A 23,637-nucleotide genomic window follows, 5' to 3' on the forward strand; every position below is an offset into this window, starting at 1 on the left:
GCCTGTGATACAAACCAAGGATGTTAGACGGGCATACATACTGAAGCAGTGTCTGCTATCCATTCATTCATCAGATGTTTATTATGTGCCGGATATTGAAGTAAGTACTGAGAAGGCTGTGGGGAACAAAACGGAGCCCTGCCTTCATGGCTCTTACCATTTAGGCAACAACAGCAATAATAAACAAGCAATAATTTAATTTTGAAAGGAAACCAGGCCTGGAGGGTGACTTGGGACCCAGGAACCCAGGCATGACACAGAGATGGGAGGGAAAGGTTCTCAGGAGTCCCAGCCTGGGAGGGTGTTAGTTCCTCTGTGAGAGCTCCGCTGCACCCAGCCTGGGGTGTGGGGAGGCCTCTGTGGGCACCTGAATCTTCACTCTAGACGCTAAGGTTATTCCAGGGTTGCTTTGTTGTCTCTTGTTTCCACTAACAGCACAGTAGAGCCTCCTGCCTCCCTCCCTCCCCCACCCCTTCCAGACCGAGGCTATTTATTCCTAGTGACAAGCCTGAGGATCCCAGGGGGGGTGGCCTCAAGGACCTGGAGGGGCCTCGTGTCCCTAGCAGGCGCCAGTCCTCCCTCACGGACACAGGGAGGAAGCCAGAGGTTTAGACACTGCAGAGGTCCCCTCCCCTCTCCTCCACCACCCCTGCAGTGCCCCATCCTCTCACACTCCTCACACCCCACCCTAGAAGCCCAAAGATCATGGGGCCAAGGATTAGGGTCTCTCCTGGGCCTCAAAGGTCAAAACTATTCCTGGGCACTGCGGAAACCCAGGCAAGACAGGACTTCTCAGCGTCAGGAGGCCACTGGAGGTGGGGAGGTGGTTACCCCTGTTTTTGCTACTCAAAGTTGTGGAGTAAAACCCTTTGGAGGTCAAGGCCCTGTGGTGGGGAGGGGTCCTCTCTTCGCCCCATGTTTTCAGAGAACACATTGGTGCCCGCTGACAGGCTCATGACAGTAGAGTCAAAACCTCCTCCTCCAGGCTGGATTAAGGCCAGGTTGAGTGTCACCCCTAAGGGTAAGGTGAGGGGGTGGGGAAATCCGAGGAGGCCACAGGACTCTTCCCCAGTGGACCATGGTCTGTGGGGTCTGATGTCCCCGGCCTGAGATAGAATACAACAGTCTCCCTCTGGCAGCTGGGGACGGGGGGGGGGGGGGGGGGGGGGGGTGGGAGGGGAGGAGAGCAGAGGCTGCGGGGAGGGGACAGGGGCGGGGTCCCGGCCGCCTGAAGGTTGGGAGAGCCAGGTTAGGCCGGGCAGGAGGAGGGGGCCGGGCCCGCTGGCGGCCGAAAGGGAGGTGGGGGCGGGGTCTGGCCCCCGCAGCGGGCTGGGGGGCCGGGGGCGGGGTCCGGGCGGGGCGGGCCCGCGCTCACTTCCTCGGGGAGGGGTTGGGGCCGCGCTCCCACTCGCCCACACGGTCCGTCTGCAGTCGGCAGCCTAGCCGGCAGCTCGCTCGGCCCCCGCTTGGCCCGGCCCGCAGGTAGGAGCCGCCGAGGGACGCGGCGCCCGGTTCCCCGCCCCGCCCGCGCCGCGCGCTCCCCGCTCCCGCCGCCCGCTTCGAGGTGAGCGCCCCGCCGACCCCGGCTCCCAGCCCCGGCAGTCCGCCCCCGCGCCCAGGCCGGGGAGCGAAAGGACCCGCGGAGGGCTGAGGCCAGCCGCGGCCCCGGCCCCCTGTACCCGCCAGGCTCTGGCCACAGGTGCCCGGGGCACGCCGAGCCCGGGAGAGCGCCCGCCCGGACTAGACCCCTCCGGGCTGCCGGGCGGGGCGGGGCGGGGGCGGGGGTGGCAGCGAGAGTTGGGCGGGGGAGGGGGCTAAGTTTGAAATAGAAAAGCCGGATAGAGACAGACCGACCAGAAGCGCTGGAGAAACTGAGGTTCTCGCAGAGCCCAGTGGAGCGAGAGACCAAGACAGGCAGGGACTCGAGGCACAGGAGGAGGCTACCGAGACCATTGAAACAAGGACACACCGGGCGTACAGTGTTACCGGTGGACAGACCCGAGACATGGGGGCCGTCCCAGGCTTTCTGGAGCATTTTCAGAAAACATACGTGGGACCCCAGCGAACACATTCCCTGGGGCCCTTCCCCAGGCCTTGGAGGTGCCCTGAGGCTTGGGCGTCATTGGCCTCAGGCTGAATCTGCTCTCTGAGGCCTGCAGAGACACTCAGAGACTAGAGACAGAGACACTCAGGCATGCAGAGGTGGCGAAAGAGACTTGGATATAGAGACAGAGAAAGGGATGTGGTGGGGATTGAGACATTCAGCCATGTAGACAAGAAGAGACCAAGACTTGAGATCCACAGAGGCATGGGCCGCCGGGGGACAGCCAGTCAAGGTACAGAGTCGTCCAAAAGCTAAAGACAGAAGCTGTGTCCAGACACAGAGATGCTGAGTGAAGCAGAGACAGACACCGGAGACTGAGACTTAGTGGGGGCAGAGAGACCTAGGTGGGCTGACAGCTTCCAGGACAGCCCCTGACTTACCCAGACCTGAACCATTGGGAAGTGAGGCTCTGGGGAAACAGAAACTCTGAGCCCACCAATCCCCCATGGGGCAGAGGCCCTGAGACAGTAAGTTCGAGATCAAGAAGAACCCCGTGGACACACACAGCCACCAAGACAGCCCCAACTTATTTTTAAACTCAAATCTTGGACAGGCTGCCTCTGCCCTGGGGGACCCAGGGTGAATGAACTGTTCCTCTCCTGTCCCCAGAGCAGCTGCGGGATCCTGCTCCCCAGCCCCCTTCCCTAGACTTCTCTGACTTCCAGGTCCCATGGGGGAGAGCAGAGCTTGGGGTTGGTGCCCGGTAGCAGAGGGTGAGGGTTGAGGGAGTTGAATTTCTCCCCTTAAGTCTCCTGTCAGCTTCTAGAAGGTGGGGGAGGGGTCTGTTCTGATCCTGACTCACAGCTGTGGGACCTGGCCGGGGTCCTCCTGGATAGTGGGCATGTTGGGGGTGGGGGACAGAAGAGTTGAATGGTTGGCATGGGGCATTGGAAAGGCTTCTGGGTGCCTTCCAATCACAGGGCTGGCAGCTGGGGAGAAGAGCCAGGCTCTAGTGCATCTCCTGTCCCCCTGCCCTTAAAAGCTGATCATCCCCTTCATCACCAGGGCAGTATTTTTAGGGAGACAGAAGAGCTCTGGCCTGGGAGGCAGGGGACCTGGGTCCTGATAACTGAGTGACCTCGGGCATAAGCCTGCTCTATTCCTGCCTCCTTGTGCTCATCTGTAAAATGGGGATGATACTCTGTCCTGCCTGCCTTTTGTGAGATCTGATGAGATGGTGGTGGGCATGGACTTTGTGAGTGGCAAAGCAGCATGCAGGTGTCTACACCTGTGGACCTGTGTGGGAGATCTCAAGAGTTATGCTTACTAGAGTCAGGCTGACTGGGCTGGAGCAACCACTGCCCCCACTGGTGTCCTCAGCAAGCCCCATGGGCCTGGGGCCTCCTATTCTCTCCCTGGGCCTAGGCTGAGAATGTCCAGGTCAAATTTCAGACAAGGCTGGGCACAGTGGTTCACGCCTGTAATCCCAGCACTTTAGAAGGCTGAGGCCAGAGGATCACCAGGAGTTCAAGACCAGCCTGGACAACATAGTGAGAACCCCATCTCTACAAAAAACAGAAAAACCTAGCTGGGCATGGTGGCATGTGGCTGTAGTCCCAACTACTCAGGAGGCTGAGGCAGGTGGCTTGCTTGAGCCCAGAGTAGGTTTTTTTTGTTTTGTTTTGTTTTTTTGAGATAGAGTTTTGCTGTTGTAACCCAGGATGGAGTGTAATGACATGATCTTAGCTTACTGCAGCCTTCACTTTCTTGGTTCAAGCAATTCTCCTGCCTCAGCCTCCTGAGTAGCTGGGATTACAGGCGCCTGCCACCATGCCCAGTTAATTTTTGTATTTTTAGCAGAGGTGGGTTTTCGCCATGTTGGCCAGGCTGGTCTTGAACTCCTGACCTCAGGTGATCCACCTGCCTTAGCCTCCCAAAGTGCTGGGATTATAGGCATTAGCCACCTCACCTGGCTGAGCCCAGAAGTTTAAGGCTGCCGTAAGCCATGATCGTGCCACTGCACTGCAGCCTTGGCAACAGAGTGAGACCCCAACTCATAACAAAAAAACAAAAACAAAAAGGCCTAGCCGACACCAGCCTGGCCAACATGGTGAAACTCCGTCTCTACTAAAAATACAAAAATGTTTAAGCCGGGTGTGGTGGTGCCCTCCTGTAATCCCAGCTACTCGGGAGGCTGAGGCAGGAGAATCGCTTCAACCCGGGAGGTGGAAATTGCAGTGAGCTGAGATGGACTTACTGCACTCCAGTCTGGGTGACAGAGTGAGACCCTGTCTCAAAAAAAAAAAAAAAAATCTGAGCTGGCATGGTGGCTCACGCGTGTAATCCCAGCACTTTGGGAACCCAAGGTAAGAGGATAGCTTGAGCCCAGGAGTTTGAAACCAGCCTGGGCAACATATCAAGACCCTATCTCTATTTAAAAATTCCAGTCCAGGCAGGGTGCCGTGGCTCGTGCCTGTAATTCCAGCACTTTGGGAGGCCATGGCGGGCAATCATGAGGTCAGGAGTTCGAGACCATCCTGGCTAACACGGTGAAACCCCATGTCTACTAAATATACAAAAAATTAGCCAGGCATGTTGGCACACACCTGTAGTCCCAGCTACTCGGGAAGCTGAGGCAGGAGAATCACTTGAACCCAGGAGGCAGAGGTTGCAGACAGCCGAGATTGTGCCACTGCACTCCAGCCTGGGCGACAGAGCGAGACTCTGTCTCAAAAAAAAAAAAAAAATTCCAGTCCAGCTCCTTGACCTAGACCTGCCTGTGAAACTATACTGGGGCTATCTGGCCCCAGTATGAGTGAGGGTGCTAATAGTAAAATAATAGCTACTATTTTCTGAGTATTTATTATCTGCCAGGTGCTTTACAAGTATCATTACATTTAAGCCTGACAACAACCTTAGGAGGTAGGAAGTAGTAGTATCTCATTTAGTTAGATGGGAAAACAAGCTTGGGGAGCTTAAGTGACTTGTGCAAGATCATCCAGCCAGTACGTGTAGGAGCCAGGATGCAAACCTTGTAGCTTGAGCGGCTTCATACACCATAGCCAGTTACACAGCCATTCTGAGCTCCAGGAGGTTCACTGGGAGGTGCCTTGTGAGGGGAGATTGTTGGAGGTGCAGGGGTTGTGAGCCATCTGTAGAGGAACAGTCTCCCCCAAACCCCGCCCCACTGCCAGTCAGGAAGAAATACAAGACTGGCTCCCTTCAGTCTCCTCAGTCGCCAGCCTTGCCAGGGAAAAGGGCGGGGAGAGGGGTATGGGCAGAGACAGGTGGGCCTTGTTGGTGCCCTTTACTCTGTCCTCACCAGAGTCCAGCTGGATAGACTAGGGCATTGGGGGATTCTGGGAAGGAAATAGAAGCGATGCCCATACCCTATTTGGGTTACCCTGGTTTCTGAGTGCTGACTGTCTCCCAGGGGGTGGACCCAAGGCTAGCCTGGGCCTGAGAAGGTGGCAGCTGCAGTGGGCCAAGCCAAGAAGGAAGGAAGAGGCCCAGGCACCCCCCGTGGACACATTCCACCTGTGTGGCCCCCTGCTGCCCCGTGGCTGACAGCCCAGGCAATCCTCAGATGTTGGGCCAGAGGAAACCTGGGCCTGAGTGGCAGGAAAGGGGCTGAGAAAGAAGAGTATCTTCTCTACCTTTCACCGTAGCCCCCAGCCCAGGAGTTCCAGCTCTAAAGACCCTGGCCCCTGGTGGCCTCATACCCTGGCCTGAAGTGGGAGCTGGCTGTTCTCCCATTGCACAGAGGCTTGATGTATGGAGAGTCAGGCCTCCAAGCTGGGGGCGTCTGCTGGTGCCTGGAGTCTGAACTTCAAGCCAGAGCAGCGCTTTTTGTCAAGAATTTCGCACTGGGGGTGGATGAGAAAAGGAGGACTTTTCCTTCAGCTTGAGCCAGGGCAGGCCCTGGTGACTGCCAGCACTGGGGCCTTGTGGGAGAGTGGGTTGGTGGATTCCTTTGTGTGTCACTGTAACTTCCCCGGGCTCATCCACAGCTGTGAGAACATCTCCTTCCTATGGGTCCTGGTGGTTCCTCTCCACTAGCCCAGTATCCCAGCTCTTAGAGAGCAGGCTTCATGATAGAAGAGAGCAGGGGTGGGAGCTCTGACTTTGGGGCTAGTGACTGGAATCAGGCAGCAGAAAGGTTTGGGAACCCCACTTCCCTACCGCTCTACTCCCCAGGCTCCTGTTCCAGAGGCAGCTGTGTGGATGACCTCATCCCACAAACATGCTTTGTTCCTGAGAAAATGGAAAGTGTCTGAGGTTTGGTCGGGGGCTGGGTGTCTCCAGCAGCAGCTCTCAGGGCTCCCCCTTGTCCTACTCCCCACCCAAGATGGGGCCTGACTGGGGACAAAATGTCTTCACTGGCTCTTGCTGTCTCTGCTTTCAGCTCCCTAGTCCCAAACCCTGAGAAATCAGAAAAGGTGGGAGAGACCTTCTCTCCCAGAGGCAGTGGGAGGGAAATCATGACCCCAGGGGATGGAAAGATACTGGGGTTTTGCCAGATGCTAGCAGGAGGTGGCAGGGGGCACACTGCACTCTCAGTCTGTCTCCAGTTCCCCTCTGCCTCACCCGACACTTCATTTTCCTTTTTTCTCCCCATTGCTGGCAAAACCTGACATCTGGCCATCTGTGCTGCCACAGCTGCTGCAGATGTTACAGGCCAAGGCTGTCCAAGCCAGTGTGACCAGAGACACAGTGGCGGTAGGGGGATGAGGGCAGAGGGTCTAGCTGGGGAAGCCTGGCTGTGTCCAGCCTGCAGGATTTCCTTCCTGCTTGAGCCTCTTTGGCTGATGCCCCGGGAGGGAAGGCCTAACCTCTCACACTGGCCTCCTCCACCATTCATCAGTCCAGCACCTCTCTAGCATTCCACTGTTTTTTGGATCAGGAGGGGCTAGGAACAGCCCATTCCCATCTCTTAAGTTCCGTACTCCAGAGCTCTGGGTAAGGGTTCCTTGATCCATATTCCTAAAGTCCCGAGTCAGGAGAGGGTGGGAGTACTGCTCATCTGGAGTAGAGTGGGGTGGCTCCCTGCCCCTGCTTCTCCCACGCTGGGGACAGTCGGGACAGTGGAGGCTAAATGCTGGCTGAGGCAGGAAATGAGTCACCGACCCAGGAAAAGCCCCCTCCCCCTAGATCTGCTAGGGCCTAGATAAGAAAACAACTTCTGCTTCCTGGTTTTTTTTCTGACCTCTTCCTATCCCCAGTTAAATACAGAAAGAAACATGCGGGACTCCTGGTTTCCCGGAAGCACCCCTTCCCCATCACCACCTACTCTGAACTGGCATTTCCTATGCCGGGTCTGTTTCTGTGTTTTGAATGCAGAGGCCTATTTGCCAGGAGCCAAGTCACAGCCTCTCTGTGTGACCCCAGTTCCACCTTGTGCTCCTAACAGGGTTCTCTCTCCTTGCCACGATGAGCGAGTCATTTGACTGTGCAAAATGCAGCGAGTCCCTGTATGGACGCAAGTACATCCAGACAGACAGCGGCCCCTACTGTGTGCCCTGCTATGACAATACCTTTGCCAACACCTGCGCCGAGTGCCAGCAGCTTATCGGGCATGACTCGAGGGTAAGGAGAGGGCCAGGCCAGGCAGGAGGTGGGTGGTGACCAGTGGAAGGGGGCAAAGGATGGATCCACCAGGCCTGGGTGCCAGTGCCCCCGCTGTGTTCGCCACAGGAGCTGTTCTATGAAGACCGCCATTTCCACGAGGGCTGCTTCCGCTGCTGCCGCTGCCAGCGCTCACTAGCCGATGAACCCTTCACCTGCCAGGACAGTGAGCTGCTCTGCAATGACTGCTACTGCAGTGCGTTTTCCTCGCAGTGCTCCGCCTGTGGGGAAACTGTCATGCCTGGTATGTCCTCAGGGGCTCATCTTGTGTGAGAACTGGCATGCCTGGCATCTGCATAGGGTCTTTGCATGTGTCTGTCTGATACATGGAGACTTCGTCTGTGTAAAGACCTGCACACACAGCATGTTTCTGGAAATTTAGTATATGCAGGATCTGTTTGCCTGGTATACTGGGGGTTACTATGTGCAGGCAGATTGACACATGTGATACATACTTGGGGGCTTAGCATGTGTGAGTATCTGCATGTTTAGTACATGTAGGAACTAGAGGTGTGCTGAGACTGTCGTGCTTATTGCATTGGGTCTTAGTGTGTGCAGAGGCAGGTAAACAGAGGGCTTAACATGTGTGGGGACCTGCATGCCTAATAGAAATGTTGGGACTCAGTACCTATGGAGAATGGTGTGCCAAGGAGATGCGAGGGCTTAGCATGTACTGAACCTGTCATGCCGAGGGCATTAGGGCATATACTTACTTGCCTGGTACATGTGGGGTCCCGTGTGAGTGCTGAAATCATCACATCTGTTATATGAGGGCTTAGCTCATAGTGAGACTTCATGACTGTTACATGGAGGCTCGATATGTGCTGAAATTGTCATTTCTGGGACATATGGGGGCTTAACATATGCCAAAATCCTCGTGTCTAGCTGGGTCATCATGTCCGGTGTCTGGGGAGAGGTTAGCATGTGTAATGTACATGGGGCAGGGGGGTTCTTGCTGCATGTGCACTGGACACCACCCTGCTCAGGCTGCGAGAGGAGTGGAGACTCCCGGGGAAGTTACAGAGGGTGGCCCTCAGGAGCATGGGACACAGCCTCTAAATGGGACCCCTGTTCCCCACAGGGTCCCGGAAGCTGGAGTACGGAGGCCAGACATGGCATGAGCACTGCTTCCTGTGCAGTGGCTGTGAGCAGCCGCTGGGCTCCCGTTCCTTTGTGCCCGACAAGGGTGCTCACTACTGCGTGCCCTGCTATGAGAACAAGTTTGCTCCTCGCTGCGCCCGCTGCAGCAAGGTGGGGGCTGGGCCAGCCAGGTGGGGGTGAGTAAGGCCTGTCGTGGGGTGGGAATCCCCACTCATACCTACTAATGAATGCTGCCCCCACAGACGCTGACACAGGGTGGAGTGACATACCGTGATCAGCCCTGGCATCGAGAATGTCTGGTCTGTACCGGCTGCCAGACGCCCCTGGCAGGGCAGCAGTTCACCTCCCGGGATGAAGATCCCTACTGTGTGGCCTGTTTTGGAGAACTCTTTGCACCTAAGTGCAGCAGCTGCAAGCGCCCCATCGTAGGTGGGACAAGGGTCAAAGAACGGAGTGGGTAGGGTGCAGGCAAGGGAATGGGATGTGGTATTGGGTGAAGTTGAGGGCCGGACCATCCCTAGATCTGCAGAGCTAACTTCCAGCCTCCCTCCAGGACTCGGTGGAGGCAAGTATGTGTCCTTTGAAGACCGACACTGGCACCACAACTGCTTCTCCTGCGCCCGCTGCTCTACCTCCCTGGTGGGCCAAGGCTTCGTGCCGGATGGAGACCAAGTGCTCTGCCAGGGCTGTAGCCAGGCAGGGCCCTGAGCCAGGCTCCTGGACCCAGGCTTTCCCATACCACGGGCCCAGGACTGTAGCTCCTTTTCTAAACCACCTCTGGGACTTAGCCCCACCCCCCAACCAAAAAAAATGGGTCGCCCTCTGGGCTCCAGGATTGTTTCTCCACGCCAGCATCCCCAAACTGGTACTCCCTGACCCAGGCCCCCAAACCTGGGCTCTTATAGAGCCTCCATGAGTCAAGCTGCCTCCCCACACCTGGACTCCAGAACTCACCCTCTCCCCTGCAGTCTGGGTTCCCAGACTGAGTCCTCTCCCCAAATCAGGGCTCTAGACCCCAGCCCTCCAAACCTGGGCTCTGGGACTTAGGCCCCCTTAAATCTAGACTTCTCTTTATAGGTTTTAGGTCTCCTATGGGTGCCTGAGAAGTCCTCAAAAGTGGACTGTTCTCAAGCTTGACCTGCCCCACCCCATCCCCCCGGGGCTGAGGCTGTGGGGACAGCGATCAGGGGCCCACCGATGAGGGGGCCCTAGGGTACAGGGTGCTGCCCAGCTGGTGGCCACCGAGTGTCTTCTCATTTTATTTCAGCTCCATTTTGCCCATAGATGGGCAGAGGGGTGAGATTGGCTCACCCCCCTTCCAGATTCTGCAATAAAGCGGTGTGAGGAAGCAGGGGCCTCCGTGTGTGCCTGTGTGTGTGTGTGTGTGTGTGTGCGCGTGCGCGCGCAGGGTATAAAGGGGAAGGAAGGGTTTTTGCAGACTGGGAGGCTCAGAATCTCTTCTAGACCTCGTCCTTGCAGGGCGGGGTGGAGGGGGGCCGGGCCACGGGGTGGGAAGTCTCTCCCCATGAAGGGGATCCCCGCCACGGCTACCGTCCCTCTGGAGCTCGGCCTGCCTCCCTGCTGGCAGAGGGCTTTTTCCTCCATGCAGGGAAGGGAGGGGTTTGGGGGAGGTTCCAGACGAAAGCGAGGGTGGCGATGGGGTGCCTTAATTGGCTGGTACCAATAGTCCCCTCCGCCAACAGCCCTTCCCAAAGCCCGCAGAGCAAGGACCCGGTTCCGATCCCCAGTCTGGGCCTAGACCCTCTCAGCCCCCTTCCCCCTCTTCCCAAGGATTAACGAGGGCGGCCCGGGATCGGCTCGCGACCGCACGTTTTTTGCCAAAAAAGGCAAGGATGCAGCTGCACACGCCACGGGAACATCTGGATCCGATTCCCGGCATGAATGGGTCACGCCCCGTCCCACCCCCTCCCACCCCCCCCCAACAGTGATTCAAGTCAAGGGTGGAGGCGGGAATGAGCGAGGGGGGCTGTCCCCCAAAGTGGGGAGATGGGCGGGGCGACGCTCCCCTCGCCTGGCGTCCGATGCCCCTTGTGCCAGACCCTGGCGTCCGCGGTCTGGGCCTGGCAGTCCGGCTCTCCGGGCAGGTACGCGCACACAGTGGCGCCCACAGCTGCCTGCGGCGGGGCCCGGCCCTGGGCAGGCGGACCCTCGGCGCCCTGGAGTAGGGGGGCCCCTCCGGCCCAGCGGAAACCGCGAGATTGTATGTATCGCGTATTAAATCCTCCCCGAAATCCTGTGGGGGGGCATTATTACTGCCATTACACAGAAGTGGAGACGCGCGCAGTCAGCTGCCCCAAGTCACATAGGTAGTCACTGGTAGATCCTGGGCTCCAATCGCTTTCTGAAGCCGTGGTTGACATTTTCCTTTTTCTTTCTTTCTTTTTTTTTTTTAATTTTACTTTAAGTTCCAGGACACGTGTGCAGAACGTGCAGGTTTGTTAGGTATACGTCTGCACGGCAGTTTGCTGCACCTATTGACCCGCCCTCTAAGTTCCCTCCCCGACATTTTCTTTTTTTTGTTTTTTGAGACGGAGTTTCTCACTTGTCACCCAGGCTGGAGTGCAGTGGCGCGATCTCGGCTCACCGCAACGTCCGTCTCCCAGGTTCAAGTAATTCTTCTGCCTCAGCCTCCCTAGTAGCGGGATTTACAGGCATGTGCCACCAAATGCTGCTAATTTTGTATTTTTAGTAGATGGGGTTTCATCATGTTGGCCAGGCGGGTCTGCAACTCCTGAGCTTAAGTGATCCACCCGCCTTGGCCTCCCAAAGTGCTGGAATTATAGGCGTGAGCCACCACGCCCGACCCAGGGTTGTTTTTGTAAACATTTTTAGTAGAGACAGGGTTTCTCCATGTTGGTCAGGCTAGTCTCGAACTCCCGACCTCAAGTGATCCGCCCACCTCGGGCTCCCAAAGTGCTGGGATTACAGGCGTGAGCCACCGCGCCCCACCCTCCCCGACATTTTCAGGAAACCTTTATGAATGCCTACCACGTGTGTTTATACTTAATAATTACCATATAGGCTTACGGTTTTGTTTCTCTCTCCCACCAGCCTAAATAAGGACTGAGATCCTGCCTGCCTTGCACCCGCCTCGTTCTCAGCTCCTGGCACTTACTATGTGTTCAATAAATACTTGTTGAGGAAGAGCAGTCCAAGCATAGAAAACAACTGGTGCAAAGGCCTGGAGGTCTGAGAACATACGGTGTTTTGGGGAAGTAGCAAGTAATTCCATTTGGAGGAAGTGCCAGGAGAGTAAAATGGCAGGCAGAGCCCAGGTCCTTAAAAGCTGAATGCCAAGTTGCACAGACCTCACCCTGCAGGAAATGCAGCCTATGGAACTGTTTAAGCAGGGGCCTGGGGTGAGCGGAGTTGTAGAAAGATCATGCTGGCTGCAGCATGAATAATGGAGTGGAGGGGTAAGATGAGCAGGCTGGTTTGGAGGCCAGTGTAGTGGTCCAGGTGAGACAGCTTGCAGCAGGTAGCAGCTCGAATGGAAAAGGCAAGACTTACTCCCTGGAGTGGGGATGGAGAAACATTTAGGGGCAGAAAGGCATCAGGTTTGAGACAGAGTGACTGGAGGATGGTGGTGGTAAGGCAGTCCACCCACCTCACGGGAAGTAAGAGATGTACAGCCACGAAACTGTTTGATTTATTTCAATACAAACATTTTTCAGACTTAACATCTTAGAAACCCAGACATATAATCAAGGCCAGGCGCAGTGGCTCACGCCTCCCAGCACTTTGGGGGGCCGAGGCGGGTGGATCACCTGAGGTCAGGAGTTTGAGACCAACCTGGATAACATGATGAAGCCCCACCTCTTCTAAAAATACAAAAATTAGCTGGGTGTGGTGGTGGGCACCTGTAATCCCAGCTACTCCAGAGGTTGAGGCAGGAGAATTACTTGAATCCGGAGGTGGAAGTTGCAGTGAGCCAAGATCGCGCCACTGCACTCCAGCCTGGGGAACAAGAGCAAAACTCCATCTTAAAAAAAGAAGAAACCCAGACGTATAATCAAAGATGTGTCATTGTTTAATTGACAATTTTTTCTCTCTTCCTTAGTAAAGCATAAAATAATACTGAGTTTACATTTGATGGCATCTCATATTCAAGAAATACCGAAGTTTATACCCCCAAAAAACAAAACAAAACAAAAAATATTTGCTGAGTCTCCACACTCCCTGAATGGAGATTTCTACTTTACCTCTTTCCTAATGTCCCAGGAAAAGCCCCAGATGCACTGTGACTGGTTCCTTTCCCTAAGCTTGGCAGTCCTGCTTAAATTTCCGATATACAAATAAGATCCTCGTAACACCCCCATGAGTGGGCAGAACACAGGTCGTTATTTCAATTTTATATTTATTTATTTATTTAGACAGAGCCTCACTCTATCGCCAGGCTGGAGTGCAGTGGCGTGATCTCGGCTCACTGCAACCTCCACCTCCTGGGTTCAAGTGATTCTCCTGTCTCAGCCTCCCAAGTAGCTGGGACTACAGGCATGCGCCACAACACCCAGTAATTTTTTTGTGTTTTTTGTAGAGACAGGGGTTTCACCATGTTGGCCAGGATGGTCTCGATCTCTTGACCTTGTGATCTGCCACCTCGGCCTCCCAAAGTGCTGGGATTACAAGCGTGAGTCACCATGCCCGGCCTCCGTTTTTTCAAACATTTTTTTTTTCTTTTTTGAGACCGTGTCACCCAGGCTTGGAGTACAGTGGCATGATCATAGCTCACTATAACCTCGAACCCCTGGGCTCAAGTGATCCTCCTGCCTCAGCCTCCCATGTAGCTGGGAGTACAGGCAAGTGCCAGCAAGCCCAGCTAATTTTCTTATTTTTTTGTAGAGATGAGGTCTCGCTATGTTGCCCAGACTGTTCTAGAACTCCTGGCTTTAAGCGAAATTCCCAGCTTGGCCTCCCAAAGTGCTGGGATTACAGGCGTGAGCCACCGCACCCAGCCTGTTTTCAAACTTTTAGAAACAAAAAGTAATTCATGTTTATTGTAGACAAATTGGGCTGGGTGCAGTGGCTCATGCCTGTAATCGCAGCACTTTGGGAGGCCAAGGCAGGAGGATTGCTTGAGCTCAGGAGTTGCAGACCAGCCTGGGCACCACAGTGAGACCTCATCTCTAGTAAAAAACAAAAACAAAACAAAAACAAACAAACAAAAATTACAGCAGGTCTGGTGACTCATGCCTATAATCCCAGCCAACGCAGGAAGATCGCTTGAGTCCAGGAGTTTGAGACCAGCCTGGGCAACATGGCAAAAAACCCTGTCTCTACAAAAAACACAAAAACTAGGAGGGTGTAGTGGCGCGCACTTATAGTCCCAGCTACTCAGGAGGCTGAAGTGGGAGGATAGCTTTAGCCCAGGAGGTCGAGGCTGCAGTGAGCTAAGATCATGCTACTGCACTCCAGCTTGGCAAGACCCTGTCTCAAAAAACATAAAAACCTCGGCCTGGTGTGGTGGCTCATGCCTGTAATTTCAGCATTTTGGGAGGCCAAGGTGGGCGGATCACCCTGAGGTCAGGAGTTCAAGACCAGCCTGGCCAACAGAGCAAAACCCTATCCCTACTAAAAATACAAAAAGTAGCTGGGCATGGTGCCACACACCTGTAATCCCAGCTACTAGGGAGACTGAGGCAGAATGCTTGAACCCAGGAGGCGGAGGTTGCAGTGAGCCAAGATCGTGCCACTGCATTCCAGCTTGGATGACACAGCAAGACCCTGTCTCAAAACAAACAAACAAACAAAAAAATCCTTGACTGGGTGCAGTGGCTCACACCTGTAATCCCAGCATTTTGGGAGGCTAAGGCATGCAGATCACCCTGAGGTCAGGAGTTCAAGACCAGCCTGGCCAACAGAGCAAAACCCCGTCTCTACTAAAAATACAAAAATAAGCCAGGTGTGATGGCATGCACCTGTAATCCCAGCTACTCAGGAGGCTGAGGCAGGAGAATCGTTTGAACACGGGAGGTGGAGGTTGCCGTGAGTTGAGATCGCGCCCCCGCACTCCAGTCTGGCGACAGATCGAGACTCCCAAAACAAAACTTTAAATGTGGCTTTTGTTACGTGGGGAAAAAGAAAATTAACCAGGGTGGTGGCCCCCACATGTGGGCGCCCCAGGGGTGGAGGCTGCAGTGAGCCATGATCATGCCACTGTACTCCAGCCTGGGGCAACAGAGAGAGACCCTATCAAAAAAAGAAAAAGAAAAAAGTGAACAATAGGTAAATTACTAATAATGTGATGTATTATGTCCTCATTCTTTTTTGTTAAACATAAATGTGCACATATGTATTTTCAGTTTTAAATTAATTTTTAAATTGAAAAAGTGTGTTTAAAAATAACTTTTCATGCTGTGCTTGGGGTGTATACAAAGAAAAATCTCCCATATCAGATCTCCAAGGCTGTCTGCTCAGGAACAACCACTGTTTACTGTTACTTGGATATCCTTACAGAAATAATCTCTTTGCACATCTATTTTTATACACACTTGTGCATCTAGCTTTTTTCAGTTTGTGTGGCCATCTCTCCATGTGAGTTCATATAGAGTTTTTAACAGTTTTATTGAAGTATAATTTATATACCATAAAATTCACCCATTTTAACAGTACAGTGCAATTAATTTTAGTAAAGTGAATAGAGTTATGCAACTGTATTCAATCCAATTTTAGAACATTGCTATCTGTCCAAAATGGATTCCTTGTGCGCATTTGTAATCACTTCCAATCTCTCCGCCGGTCACAAGCAACCACTCATATACTTTCTGCCTCCATAGATTTGCCTTTGTTAAATCAAGTTTAGCCTAAAGCTGCCTCCTTACATATTTTAAATTTAGCCTAAAGGTTTCTCTGTATATGGTGAACTATAACCTAAATGGAGTTGTAAACAGACCATAGCCTACCCTTTGCCAATCACCGAGTTTTGGCCAATCAAATGGCAAACTATGCAAACCGTGTTCAAATAAGGCAAAGGCCAAGCTGTAACCGGTGTTTTTGGTTTGGTTTTTTTGTTTCGCAGGGGCTATGCTAATCTCTGTATGGTTCCAATTTTAGTATATGTGCTGCCATAGTGAGCACCAGTGTTTTTCTTTTAACACCGTTCTGGACATTTTATCTGAACATACACTGTTGTTTTTCTATCTGGCTTCTTTCACTTAGCATGATGCTTTCATGGTTCATCATTGTAGTATTCATTTATTGCAGGATAATGTTCCATTGTACTGTATAGATATACCACACTTTATCCATTTGCCAGTTAATAGACGATTGGGTTGCATCCAGTTTTTGTCTATTATGAATAATGCCGCCGTGAACATGTGAACACATGGACATGTTTGCATTTCTCTACTTACAAGTGAAGATATATAGACACAATCTTTTTTTTTTTTTTTTTAAGGCTGTATAGCATTTCACAGCTGGTCTTCCTCTGCTTGGATGCACAGTATTTTATTTTATTTTACTTTTTTTGAGACGGAGTCTGTCTCTGTCGCCCAGGCTGGAGTGCAGTGGCTTGATCTCAGCTCACTGCAATGTCTGCCTCCTGGGTTCAAGCGATTCTCCTGCCTCAGCCTCCCGAGTAGCTGTGACTACAGGCGTGTGCCACCATGACGGCTAATTTTTTGTATTTTTAGTAGAGGTGGGGTTTCACCATGTTAGACAGGATGGTCTTGATCTGACCTCGTTGGCCCGTTGGATGCACAGTATTTTATTTAACATATTCCCTGCCGATAGACAAGTCGTTTCTACACGTGAATTTCTTTCTTCCTTTTTTTTTTTTTTTTTTTTTTTTTTGAGACTGAGTCTCATTCTGTTGCCCAGGCTGGAGTGCAGTGGCACGATCTCAGCTCACTGCAATCTCTGCTTCCCAGGTTCAAGAGATTCTCCTGCCTCAGCCTCCGGAGTAGCTGAGACTACAGGTGTGTGCCACCACGCCCGGCTAATTTTTGTTTGTTTGTTTTTAGTAAAGACGGGGTTTCACCATGTTGGCCAGGCTGGTCTCGAACCCCTGACCTCAAGTGATCCGCCCGCCTCCGCTTCCCAAAGTGCTGGATTACAGGCGTGAGCTACCGCGCCCAGCCTCACATGTGAATTTCTTTAAAAACACCACCAGCAAAACCCCACTATTCCCATTTTACTAAGAAAGGTGCTGAAGTCCAGAGAAGCAGAAAATGTTCTCATAATTTACGCTGAAAGCTGCGTCCTCAAGTTCCGGTTTCCCATCTCCCAGCTGCACTCCAACTGCTCGCGCAGTCCCCACAGTGTACCTGCCCGACCAGCCGGCCCCAGCAAGCCCCAGGAAGCGGTCCGCTGAACCTCGGGCTCTTGGGTTTTCCTATGCCCCCTGGAGGTATCTGCAAACCTCTCGGCATCGCTCCACCACACCTCCGACCAGCAGGTGGCACTGTTGCCATCTCCATAACATAGACTGGCCTTCCTTGTGGTGCTCATGTTTTCCTAAGTCCCCGGGCACTTCCGGCACTCGCGGAACTTTGATGCAGCTGGATGCGCAACGTGGGGACTCAGGCGCGCCGGGCGGCAGGAGTTGCTTCCGGCCGTGTAGGTGGTCTGAATTGGGAGGCTGCGGCTAAGGGAAGATGGAGACAATACTGGAGCAGCAGCGGCGCTATCATGAGGAGAAGGAACGGCTCATGGACGTCATGGCTAAAGAGATGCTCACTAAGAAGTCCACGGTGAGTGGGGTCTGAGCAGGGGCTGCGGCAGGGGCATGGGCCTCAATCCCGTGTTTGACCTCTGAGAGCTTGCTTTGGCCCTCAGCGCCTCCCCGCACTCCGCCTCCTGCCTCCTCCGGGGCTCCCTCTCCGAGCTCCGGTCTTGGTAACCTCCTCCCGGGGTCCAGAGCCCCAGAGGCCTTTCTTCCTCAGCTGCTAAAACCTGAGCGGATAAAACCTGAGCGGGTAAGCTCCGCCCTCGGGCGGCCTTTTCTATTCCAGAACGCAAGCTAACGGCGTTTGTGTCACCGTTTGCTTTTTCAGCTCCGGGACCAGATCAATTCTGATCACCGCACTCGGGCCATGCAAGATGTGAGTGCCCAGCTGTCTGTCACTCTGGGTTGGCGAGGGCGGGAAAAGAGAGGGGAAGTGAAGTGCGGGGTCTCAGTATGAGCACTGGCTAAAGGTAACCGGATTGGCCAGTCGCGAGCTCTCTGCCTGGACAGATGTCCACAGGCTGCCGGATGTAAGGGTGCTTCCTCAGTTCTCTGAATGGGGAACTCTTACGCATTCTTCGTTAATCGGAAAGGTGCCCCCCTTTTTTTTTTCTTTTGAGACGGAGTCTCGCTCTGTTGCCCAGGCGCGGTCTCGGCTCCCTGCAACCTCCGACTCCCGGGTTCAAGCGATTCTCCTGCCTCAGCTTCCGGAGTAGTTGGGATTACAGGCGCTCGCCACCAACTAATTTTTGTATTTTTAGTAGAGACGGAGTTTCAACATTTTGGTCAGACTGGTCTCGAACTTCTGACCTCGTGATCCACCTACCTCGGCCTCCCAAAGTGCTGGGATTACAGGCTTGAGCCACTGCGCCTGGCTTACACGTGTCCGTTCTTACAGCATCCTGTATCCCTTGGATGTGCAAACAATAGTTATGAGGAGTCCATGACTCAGGTGCACAGCTACAATCCTTGCCTTAAAAAAAAAAAAAAAAAATATATATATATATATATGTATGTATGTATACCGTATATTAGTGTTTTTCTCCCAGGATACTGCTTTAAAGCATTTTGGACTACTAAACTGCATTTGTCTGGTAGTAGTTCAATTTATTACTTAAAAGAAAAACAAGATGCTATTTAAATTTTTAAACAAGGTGATGAGTAAATGGAGGTTCATTTTACTACGTTCCTTACTCTTGGGTACGTTTGAAACCTGTTTAAAAAGGAATAAAAGACTTACTTGGACCTTCTGATTTTCAGGAGATGATCAGATTACAAGCCCTCAGCCCCAAAATACTCTGAAAACCAAGGATTTTATTTTTTTCCCCTTGGGTGATTATTTGGTGTCAAAATCTGACCTGCTCTCACTTGACAGGTTTACTGGCCTGAACCTGTGATAGGCTTTTTATGGTCTTTAATTTACCCCACTTAGTAAATAAGGTATAAGGTTTACTGCAGAACTGTGTGCTCCAGATTCCACTAGGGCTGTTACATAATATGTGATACCTTTTCTGAACTTAAAAATTCCAAATTCTGAAACAAATCTGGGCCCAAAAGTTTTGGAGGAGGGGACTATGTACCTGTACCATCCCGAATTAGTATATTTTGACTACAAAGGAAGCCTATGTAATGTTTATTTAGCCTGTCTACTCCTCAGTCAAGCTTTTTGAAATAGTGAATATCATCTTTATCTTTGAGGATGTTAGGTGGGAGCTAGTGTTTAGCCAAAGAGGGTGAGTCTGTTACAGGGAAAGTTAGGCATCGGTGGTATGTAAAAATAGGAGCCACCCCTTAAATGTTATCATTTAGGTAATCTTCCAATCGACCTGCTTAAAAAACTAACCAGGAATCAGGGCTGTTAAAGGGCTATTGAAAAACTAACCAGGAAACAGGGCTATTAAAGGTACTAGGAAGCACAGAACTGTTAAGACCATGTCCGTATCTCTTGAGATTGCCCTGGGCTTTGACTGGAGAGCCCTTGTTGTTTGCTTAGCTCTACATTTGTGCAAATTGCCTCATTCTGATGGTTTTGTATTTGCCTTTCAGAGGTATATGGAGGTCAGTGGGAACCTGAGGGATTTGTATGATGATAAGGATGGGTAAGTGACAGTCACAGCTAATCTAGGAGTTAGTGCTTCTGAGGAGCCATGGTTAGAGGACTGACTTTGTGCTCTATCTTTGAAATTTTCCTGAAATTGCAGATTACGAAAGGAGGAGCTCAATGCTATTTCAGGACCCAATGAGTTTGCTGAATTCTATAATAGACTCAAGCAAATAAAGGAATTCCACCGGAAGCACCCAAATGAGGTATGTCCTCCGAAAAGTATTTTCTCCAGACCTATCTTTAAAGCATATAAAGGAAAGGTATAAAGGAAACTGGACATGTGCTATTCAAATGCACTTCAAGAAAGAACTTGCCATTTAGGTGCAAGGACCATAGTTAGCTGACATCCTACAACTGCAGTGTTTTCAGCATCTCCCTCAGCTTTGAAGCCAAGGCTGGCCGGGTGCGGTGGCTCACACCTGTAATCCCAGCACTGTGGGAGGCTGAGGTCGGCGGATCACCTGAGGTCAGGAGTTCGAGACCAGCCTGACGAACATAGTGAAACCCCATCTCTACTAAAAATGCAAAAATTAGCCAGGCATGGTGGCATGCGCCTATAATCCCAGCTACTTGGGAGGCTGAGGCAAGAGAATCACTTGAACCCGGGAGGCGGAGGTTGCAGTGAGCCGAGATTGCGCCATTGCACACCATCCTGAGGGACAAGAGTGAGACTTCATCTCAAAAAAAAGCCAAGGCCACATTTCGTGGGCAGCTCCTGGCCAGTGACTAAGCACAGTATGGGTACTAGGGCCCAGCAATTTGGTCCACTGTGAGACTCCTCTGATGAGTTATCTTTGCTCCACGGCTCCCCATTGGGTGGGTCAAGATTTTGTCCAATCTGCATTGTGGTCTAGGCTATCCTGGCCTAATCCTGCTTTCTCCTCCTTTTTGTCTTTCACAGAAATTACTCCCCCCAGGCCGGGCGCGGTGGCTCAAGCCTGTAATCCCAGCACTTTGGGAGGCCGAGACGGGTGGATCACAAGGTCAGGAGATCGAGACCATCCTGGCTAACACGGTGAAACCCCGTCTCTACTAAAAAATACAAAAACTAGCCGGGCGAGGTGGCGGACGCCTGTAGTCCCAGCTACTCGGGAGGCTGAGGCAGGAGAATGGCGTGAACCCGGGAGGCGGAGCTTGCAGTGAGCTGAGATCCGGACACTGCACTCCAGTCTGGGCGACACAGGGAGACTCTGTCTCAACCAAAAAAAAAAAAAAAGATTTAAAAAAAAAGAAATTACTCCCCCCAATAAATTATGCTCCTAACTCTGTCTTTTTTTTTTTTTTTTGAGATGGAATCACTCTGTCACCCAGGCTGGAGTGCAGTGGCACGATTTCGGCTCTCTGCAAACTCTACCTCCCGAGTTCACGCCATTCTCCTGCCTCAGCCTCCTGAGTAGCTGGGACTACAGGTGCCCGCCACCACGCCCGGCTAATATTGTGTATTTTTTAGTAGACACAGGGTTTCACCATGTTAGCCAGGATAGTCTCGATCTGCTGACCTCATAATCCACCCACCTCGGCCTCCCAAAGTGCTGGGATTACAGGCGTGAGCCACCGCGCCTAGCCCTCATATACCCTGGAGCTCACTTATAATAAGGTAGTTAAGAGAAAAAGGGCCTGGGAAGGCTTTCATCAGAAAGGTCACATGACCACTCCAGGTGGTGTTGCCTTACAGAAGTTAAGCAAAAGAGAGTTTCAGAAAGGCAGTCATGGTGTCAACTTACTGATTGATAACTGCCAGGATTGCTGTTTCATTAAAGTAGTAGGAATGGAAATCTGGTCACAAGGTAAAGATGGGTAATGGGGAAATATAAGTATGGAGTATGGAACATGCATTTGAAAGGCTGGTAGCAGCCGGGTTCAGTGGCTCACACCTGTAATTCCAGCACTTTGGGAGGCTGAGGCAGGTGGATCACAAAGTCAAGAGTTTGAGACCAGCCTGGCCAACGTGGTGAAACCCGTCTCTACTAAAAACACAAAAATTAGCTGGGCTTGGTGGTGCACGCCTGTGATCCCAGCTTCTTGTGGGGCTGAGGCAGGAGAATCGCTTGAACCCAGGACATGGAGGTTGCAGTGAGCTGAGATCACTCTGCTGCACTCCAGCCTGGGCAACAGAGCAAGACTCCGTCAAAAAAAAAAAAAATCTGGTAGGAAAAAGAAGGGGAGAAACAGGAGGGTATTGGGGAAGATAAAGAAGCATACTTATGGCCAGGCGCGGTGGCTCAAGCCTGTAATCCCAGCACTTTGGGAGGCTGAGACGGGCGGATCATGAGGTCAGGAGATCGAGACCATCCTGCCTAACCCGGTGAAACCCCGTCTCTACTAAAAAATACAAAAAACTAGCCAGGCGAGGTGGCGGGTGCCTGTAGTCCCAGCTACTCGGGAGGCTGAGGCAGGAGAATGGCGTAAACCCGGGAGGCGGAGCTTGCAGTGAGCTGAGATCCGGCCACTGCACTCCAGCCTGGGGGACAGAGCGAGACTCCGTCTCAAAAAAAAAAAAAAAAAAAAAAAAAGAAGCAGCTTACTTATTTGAAGGAGCACAGGGAAAAAGGAAGAGATTAAAAACAGCAAAAAAATAGAGGCTGTTTATTGCAGTACATAGTGTGGGGGTAAACGAAGGGATCCTCACACACATAGCCCCCTTGGAGGATGGAGAGTGAGGTCTTCTGCTAACCAAGAGAGAATAAATGAATACCATTCTGATGTGTTCACCTTATTCCAGCCATGGTCAAAAGGTAACGAGGAATAAATGCTTAAATAACTGGTTAGAAGGATGCCCAAGATATACTAAGTGTCAGAAGCAAGTCTTTTATGCTAAAAAAAATAATAAAAACGTATGCAGGCATGAATGTACTAATACAAATACATATATTTAAATATATAGAGCACTGTTTTCCAAACTTTCTGCATATTTGAGCCACCTGGGGATCTTTAAAATGTACTGATACCTGCCTTCCTTTGATTTAATTGGTATCAGGTGCATCAGAATTAAAAAAAAAAAACTCCCCGGGTGATTCTAATATGCAGCAAAGTTTGGGAACCACTGGCATAGGAAAAGCTCTGTTAACAGTGGTTACCTGTTCTCAGGAGAATTAATAAAGGTGGACTTTTGAGGTTTTGTGAGCATGTGTTACTTTAGTGAGTTTTACTCAAACAATACAAAAAAGCGGGGAAAAACAAGGTAATTGGAGAACAGTAGTAGCTTCCTAGTGAAAAATCAAGGCCAAATCATCAGAAGTCCAACTTTCTGTGTATTTCATTTCTGTGATCTTGCAACTTTTACATTGAAAAATCCACCTAAGGTCGGGCACAGTGGTTCATGCCTGTAATCCCAGCCCTTTGGGAGGCCAAGCTGGGCAGATCACTTTAGCTTAGGAGTTGAAGACCAGCCTGGGCAACATGGCAAAACCCTGTCTCCACTAAAAATATAAGAATTAGCCAAGCATGGTGGTGCGTGCCTGTAGTCCCAGCTACTCGGGTGGCCAAAGCAGGAGAATCGCTTGAACCTGGGAAGTAGAGGTTGCAGTGAGCCAAGATTGTGCCAGTGCACTCCAGCCTGGGCAACAGAGCAGAGTCCGTCTCAAAAACAAAAAAGAAAAATCCACCTGAGCTTTTACTTTTCCCCTCAGATCTGTGTGCCAATGTCAGTGGAATTTGAGGAGCTCCTGAAGGCTCGAGAGAATCCGAGTGAAGAGGCACAAAGTAAGTAGAGGTGAAAATTTCATTCAGCACCAGCAAAAGTACAGGTTAATTACAGCTCAGATTTGCAGCCATGGCCTCAGATATATTTATAGCCAGGATTTCTTGCTGGTTTCGTCTTTGCTGGTTTCTGGGCTAGAGTGACATCCTAAATTGGTCTTGGGCGCACAATGTTCATTTTGTTCTCTCCTACCTCAAATTTACTGGCTTGGAAAGCCAAGGATTGTTCACTTTAGGTCACGATACTAAAATGAGTCAGCCCTTGTTACCTTGTAAGAGAACACTCACTTTTGATCTCACTTAACTTATTGGAGGTTATATTGTGAGCAAAGGGAGGACATTTGGGTGAAGTGCTGCCTCAGGAAACTAGGAACAAGC

The 23,637-nt window shown here is 51.7% G+C and overlaps 2 protein-coding genes and 1 pseudogene across 5 annotated transcripts in view; 2 read left to right on the forward strand and 1 right to left on the reverse strand.

Moving 5' to 3' along the window:
• Positions 1-1,202: 1,202 nt before the first annotated feature.
• On the forward strand, positions 1,203-10,118 carry FHL3 (four and a half LIM domains 3). 4 transcript variants are annotated; one of them, XM_077994332.1, is made up of 6 exons: positions 1,203-1,248; positions 7,455-7,630; positions 7,739-7,913; positions 8,751-8,920; positions 9,013-9,199; positions 9,324-10,118. In XM_077994332.1, exons 2-6 carry the CDS (start codon positions 7,475-7,477, stop codon positions 9,476-9,478), a joined length of 843 nt encoding a protein of 280 aa, XP_077850458.1. In that variant the 5' UTR covers positions 1,203-1,248; positions 7,455-7,474; the 3' UTR covers positions 9,479-10,118.
• A 5,654-nt stretch (positions 10,119-15,772) lies between these two features.
• LOC114674983 (U6 spliceosomal RNA) lies at positions 15,773-15,868 on the reverse strand (annotated as a pseudogene).
• Positions 15,869-17,328: 1,460 nt separating this feature from the next.
• SF3A3 (splicing factor 3a subunit 3) overlaps positions 17,329-23,637 on the forward strand; it is a 32,891-nt gene continuing 26,582 nt past the window's right edge. The window contains exons 1-5 of the mRNA XM_015135763.3: positions 17,329-17,481; positions 17,785-17,832; positions 19,503-19,555; positions 19,658-19,763; positions 23,190-23,262. Coding sequence (XP_014991249.1) covers positions 17,386-17,481; positions 17,785-17,832; positions 19,503-19,555; positions 19,658-19,763; positions 23,190-23,262 — 376 coding nt within the window. The 5' untranslated portion in view covers positions 17,329-17,385. The remainder of the gene's footprint in view (positions 17,482-17,784; positions 17,833-19,502; positions 19,556-19,657; positions 19,764-23,189; positions 23,263-23,637) is intronic.

Source organism: Macaca mulatta, chromosome 1 (genome assembly GCF_049350105.2).
Source record: "Macaca mulatta isolate MMU2019108-1 chromosome 1, T2T-MMU8v2.0, whole genome shotgun sequence".
Taxonomy (NCBI): Eukaryota; Metazoa; Chordata; class Mammalia; order Primates; family Cercopithecidae; genus Macaca; species Macaca mulatta.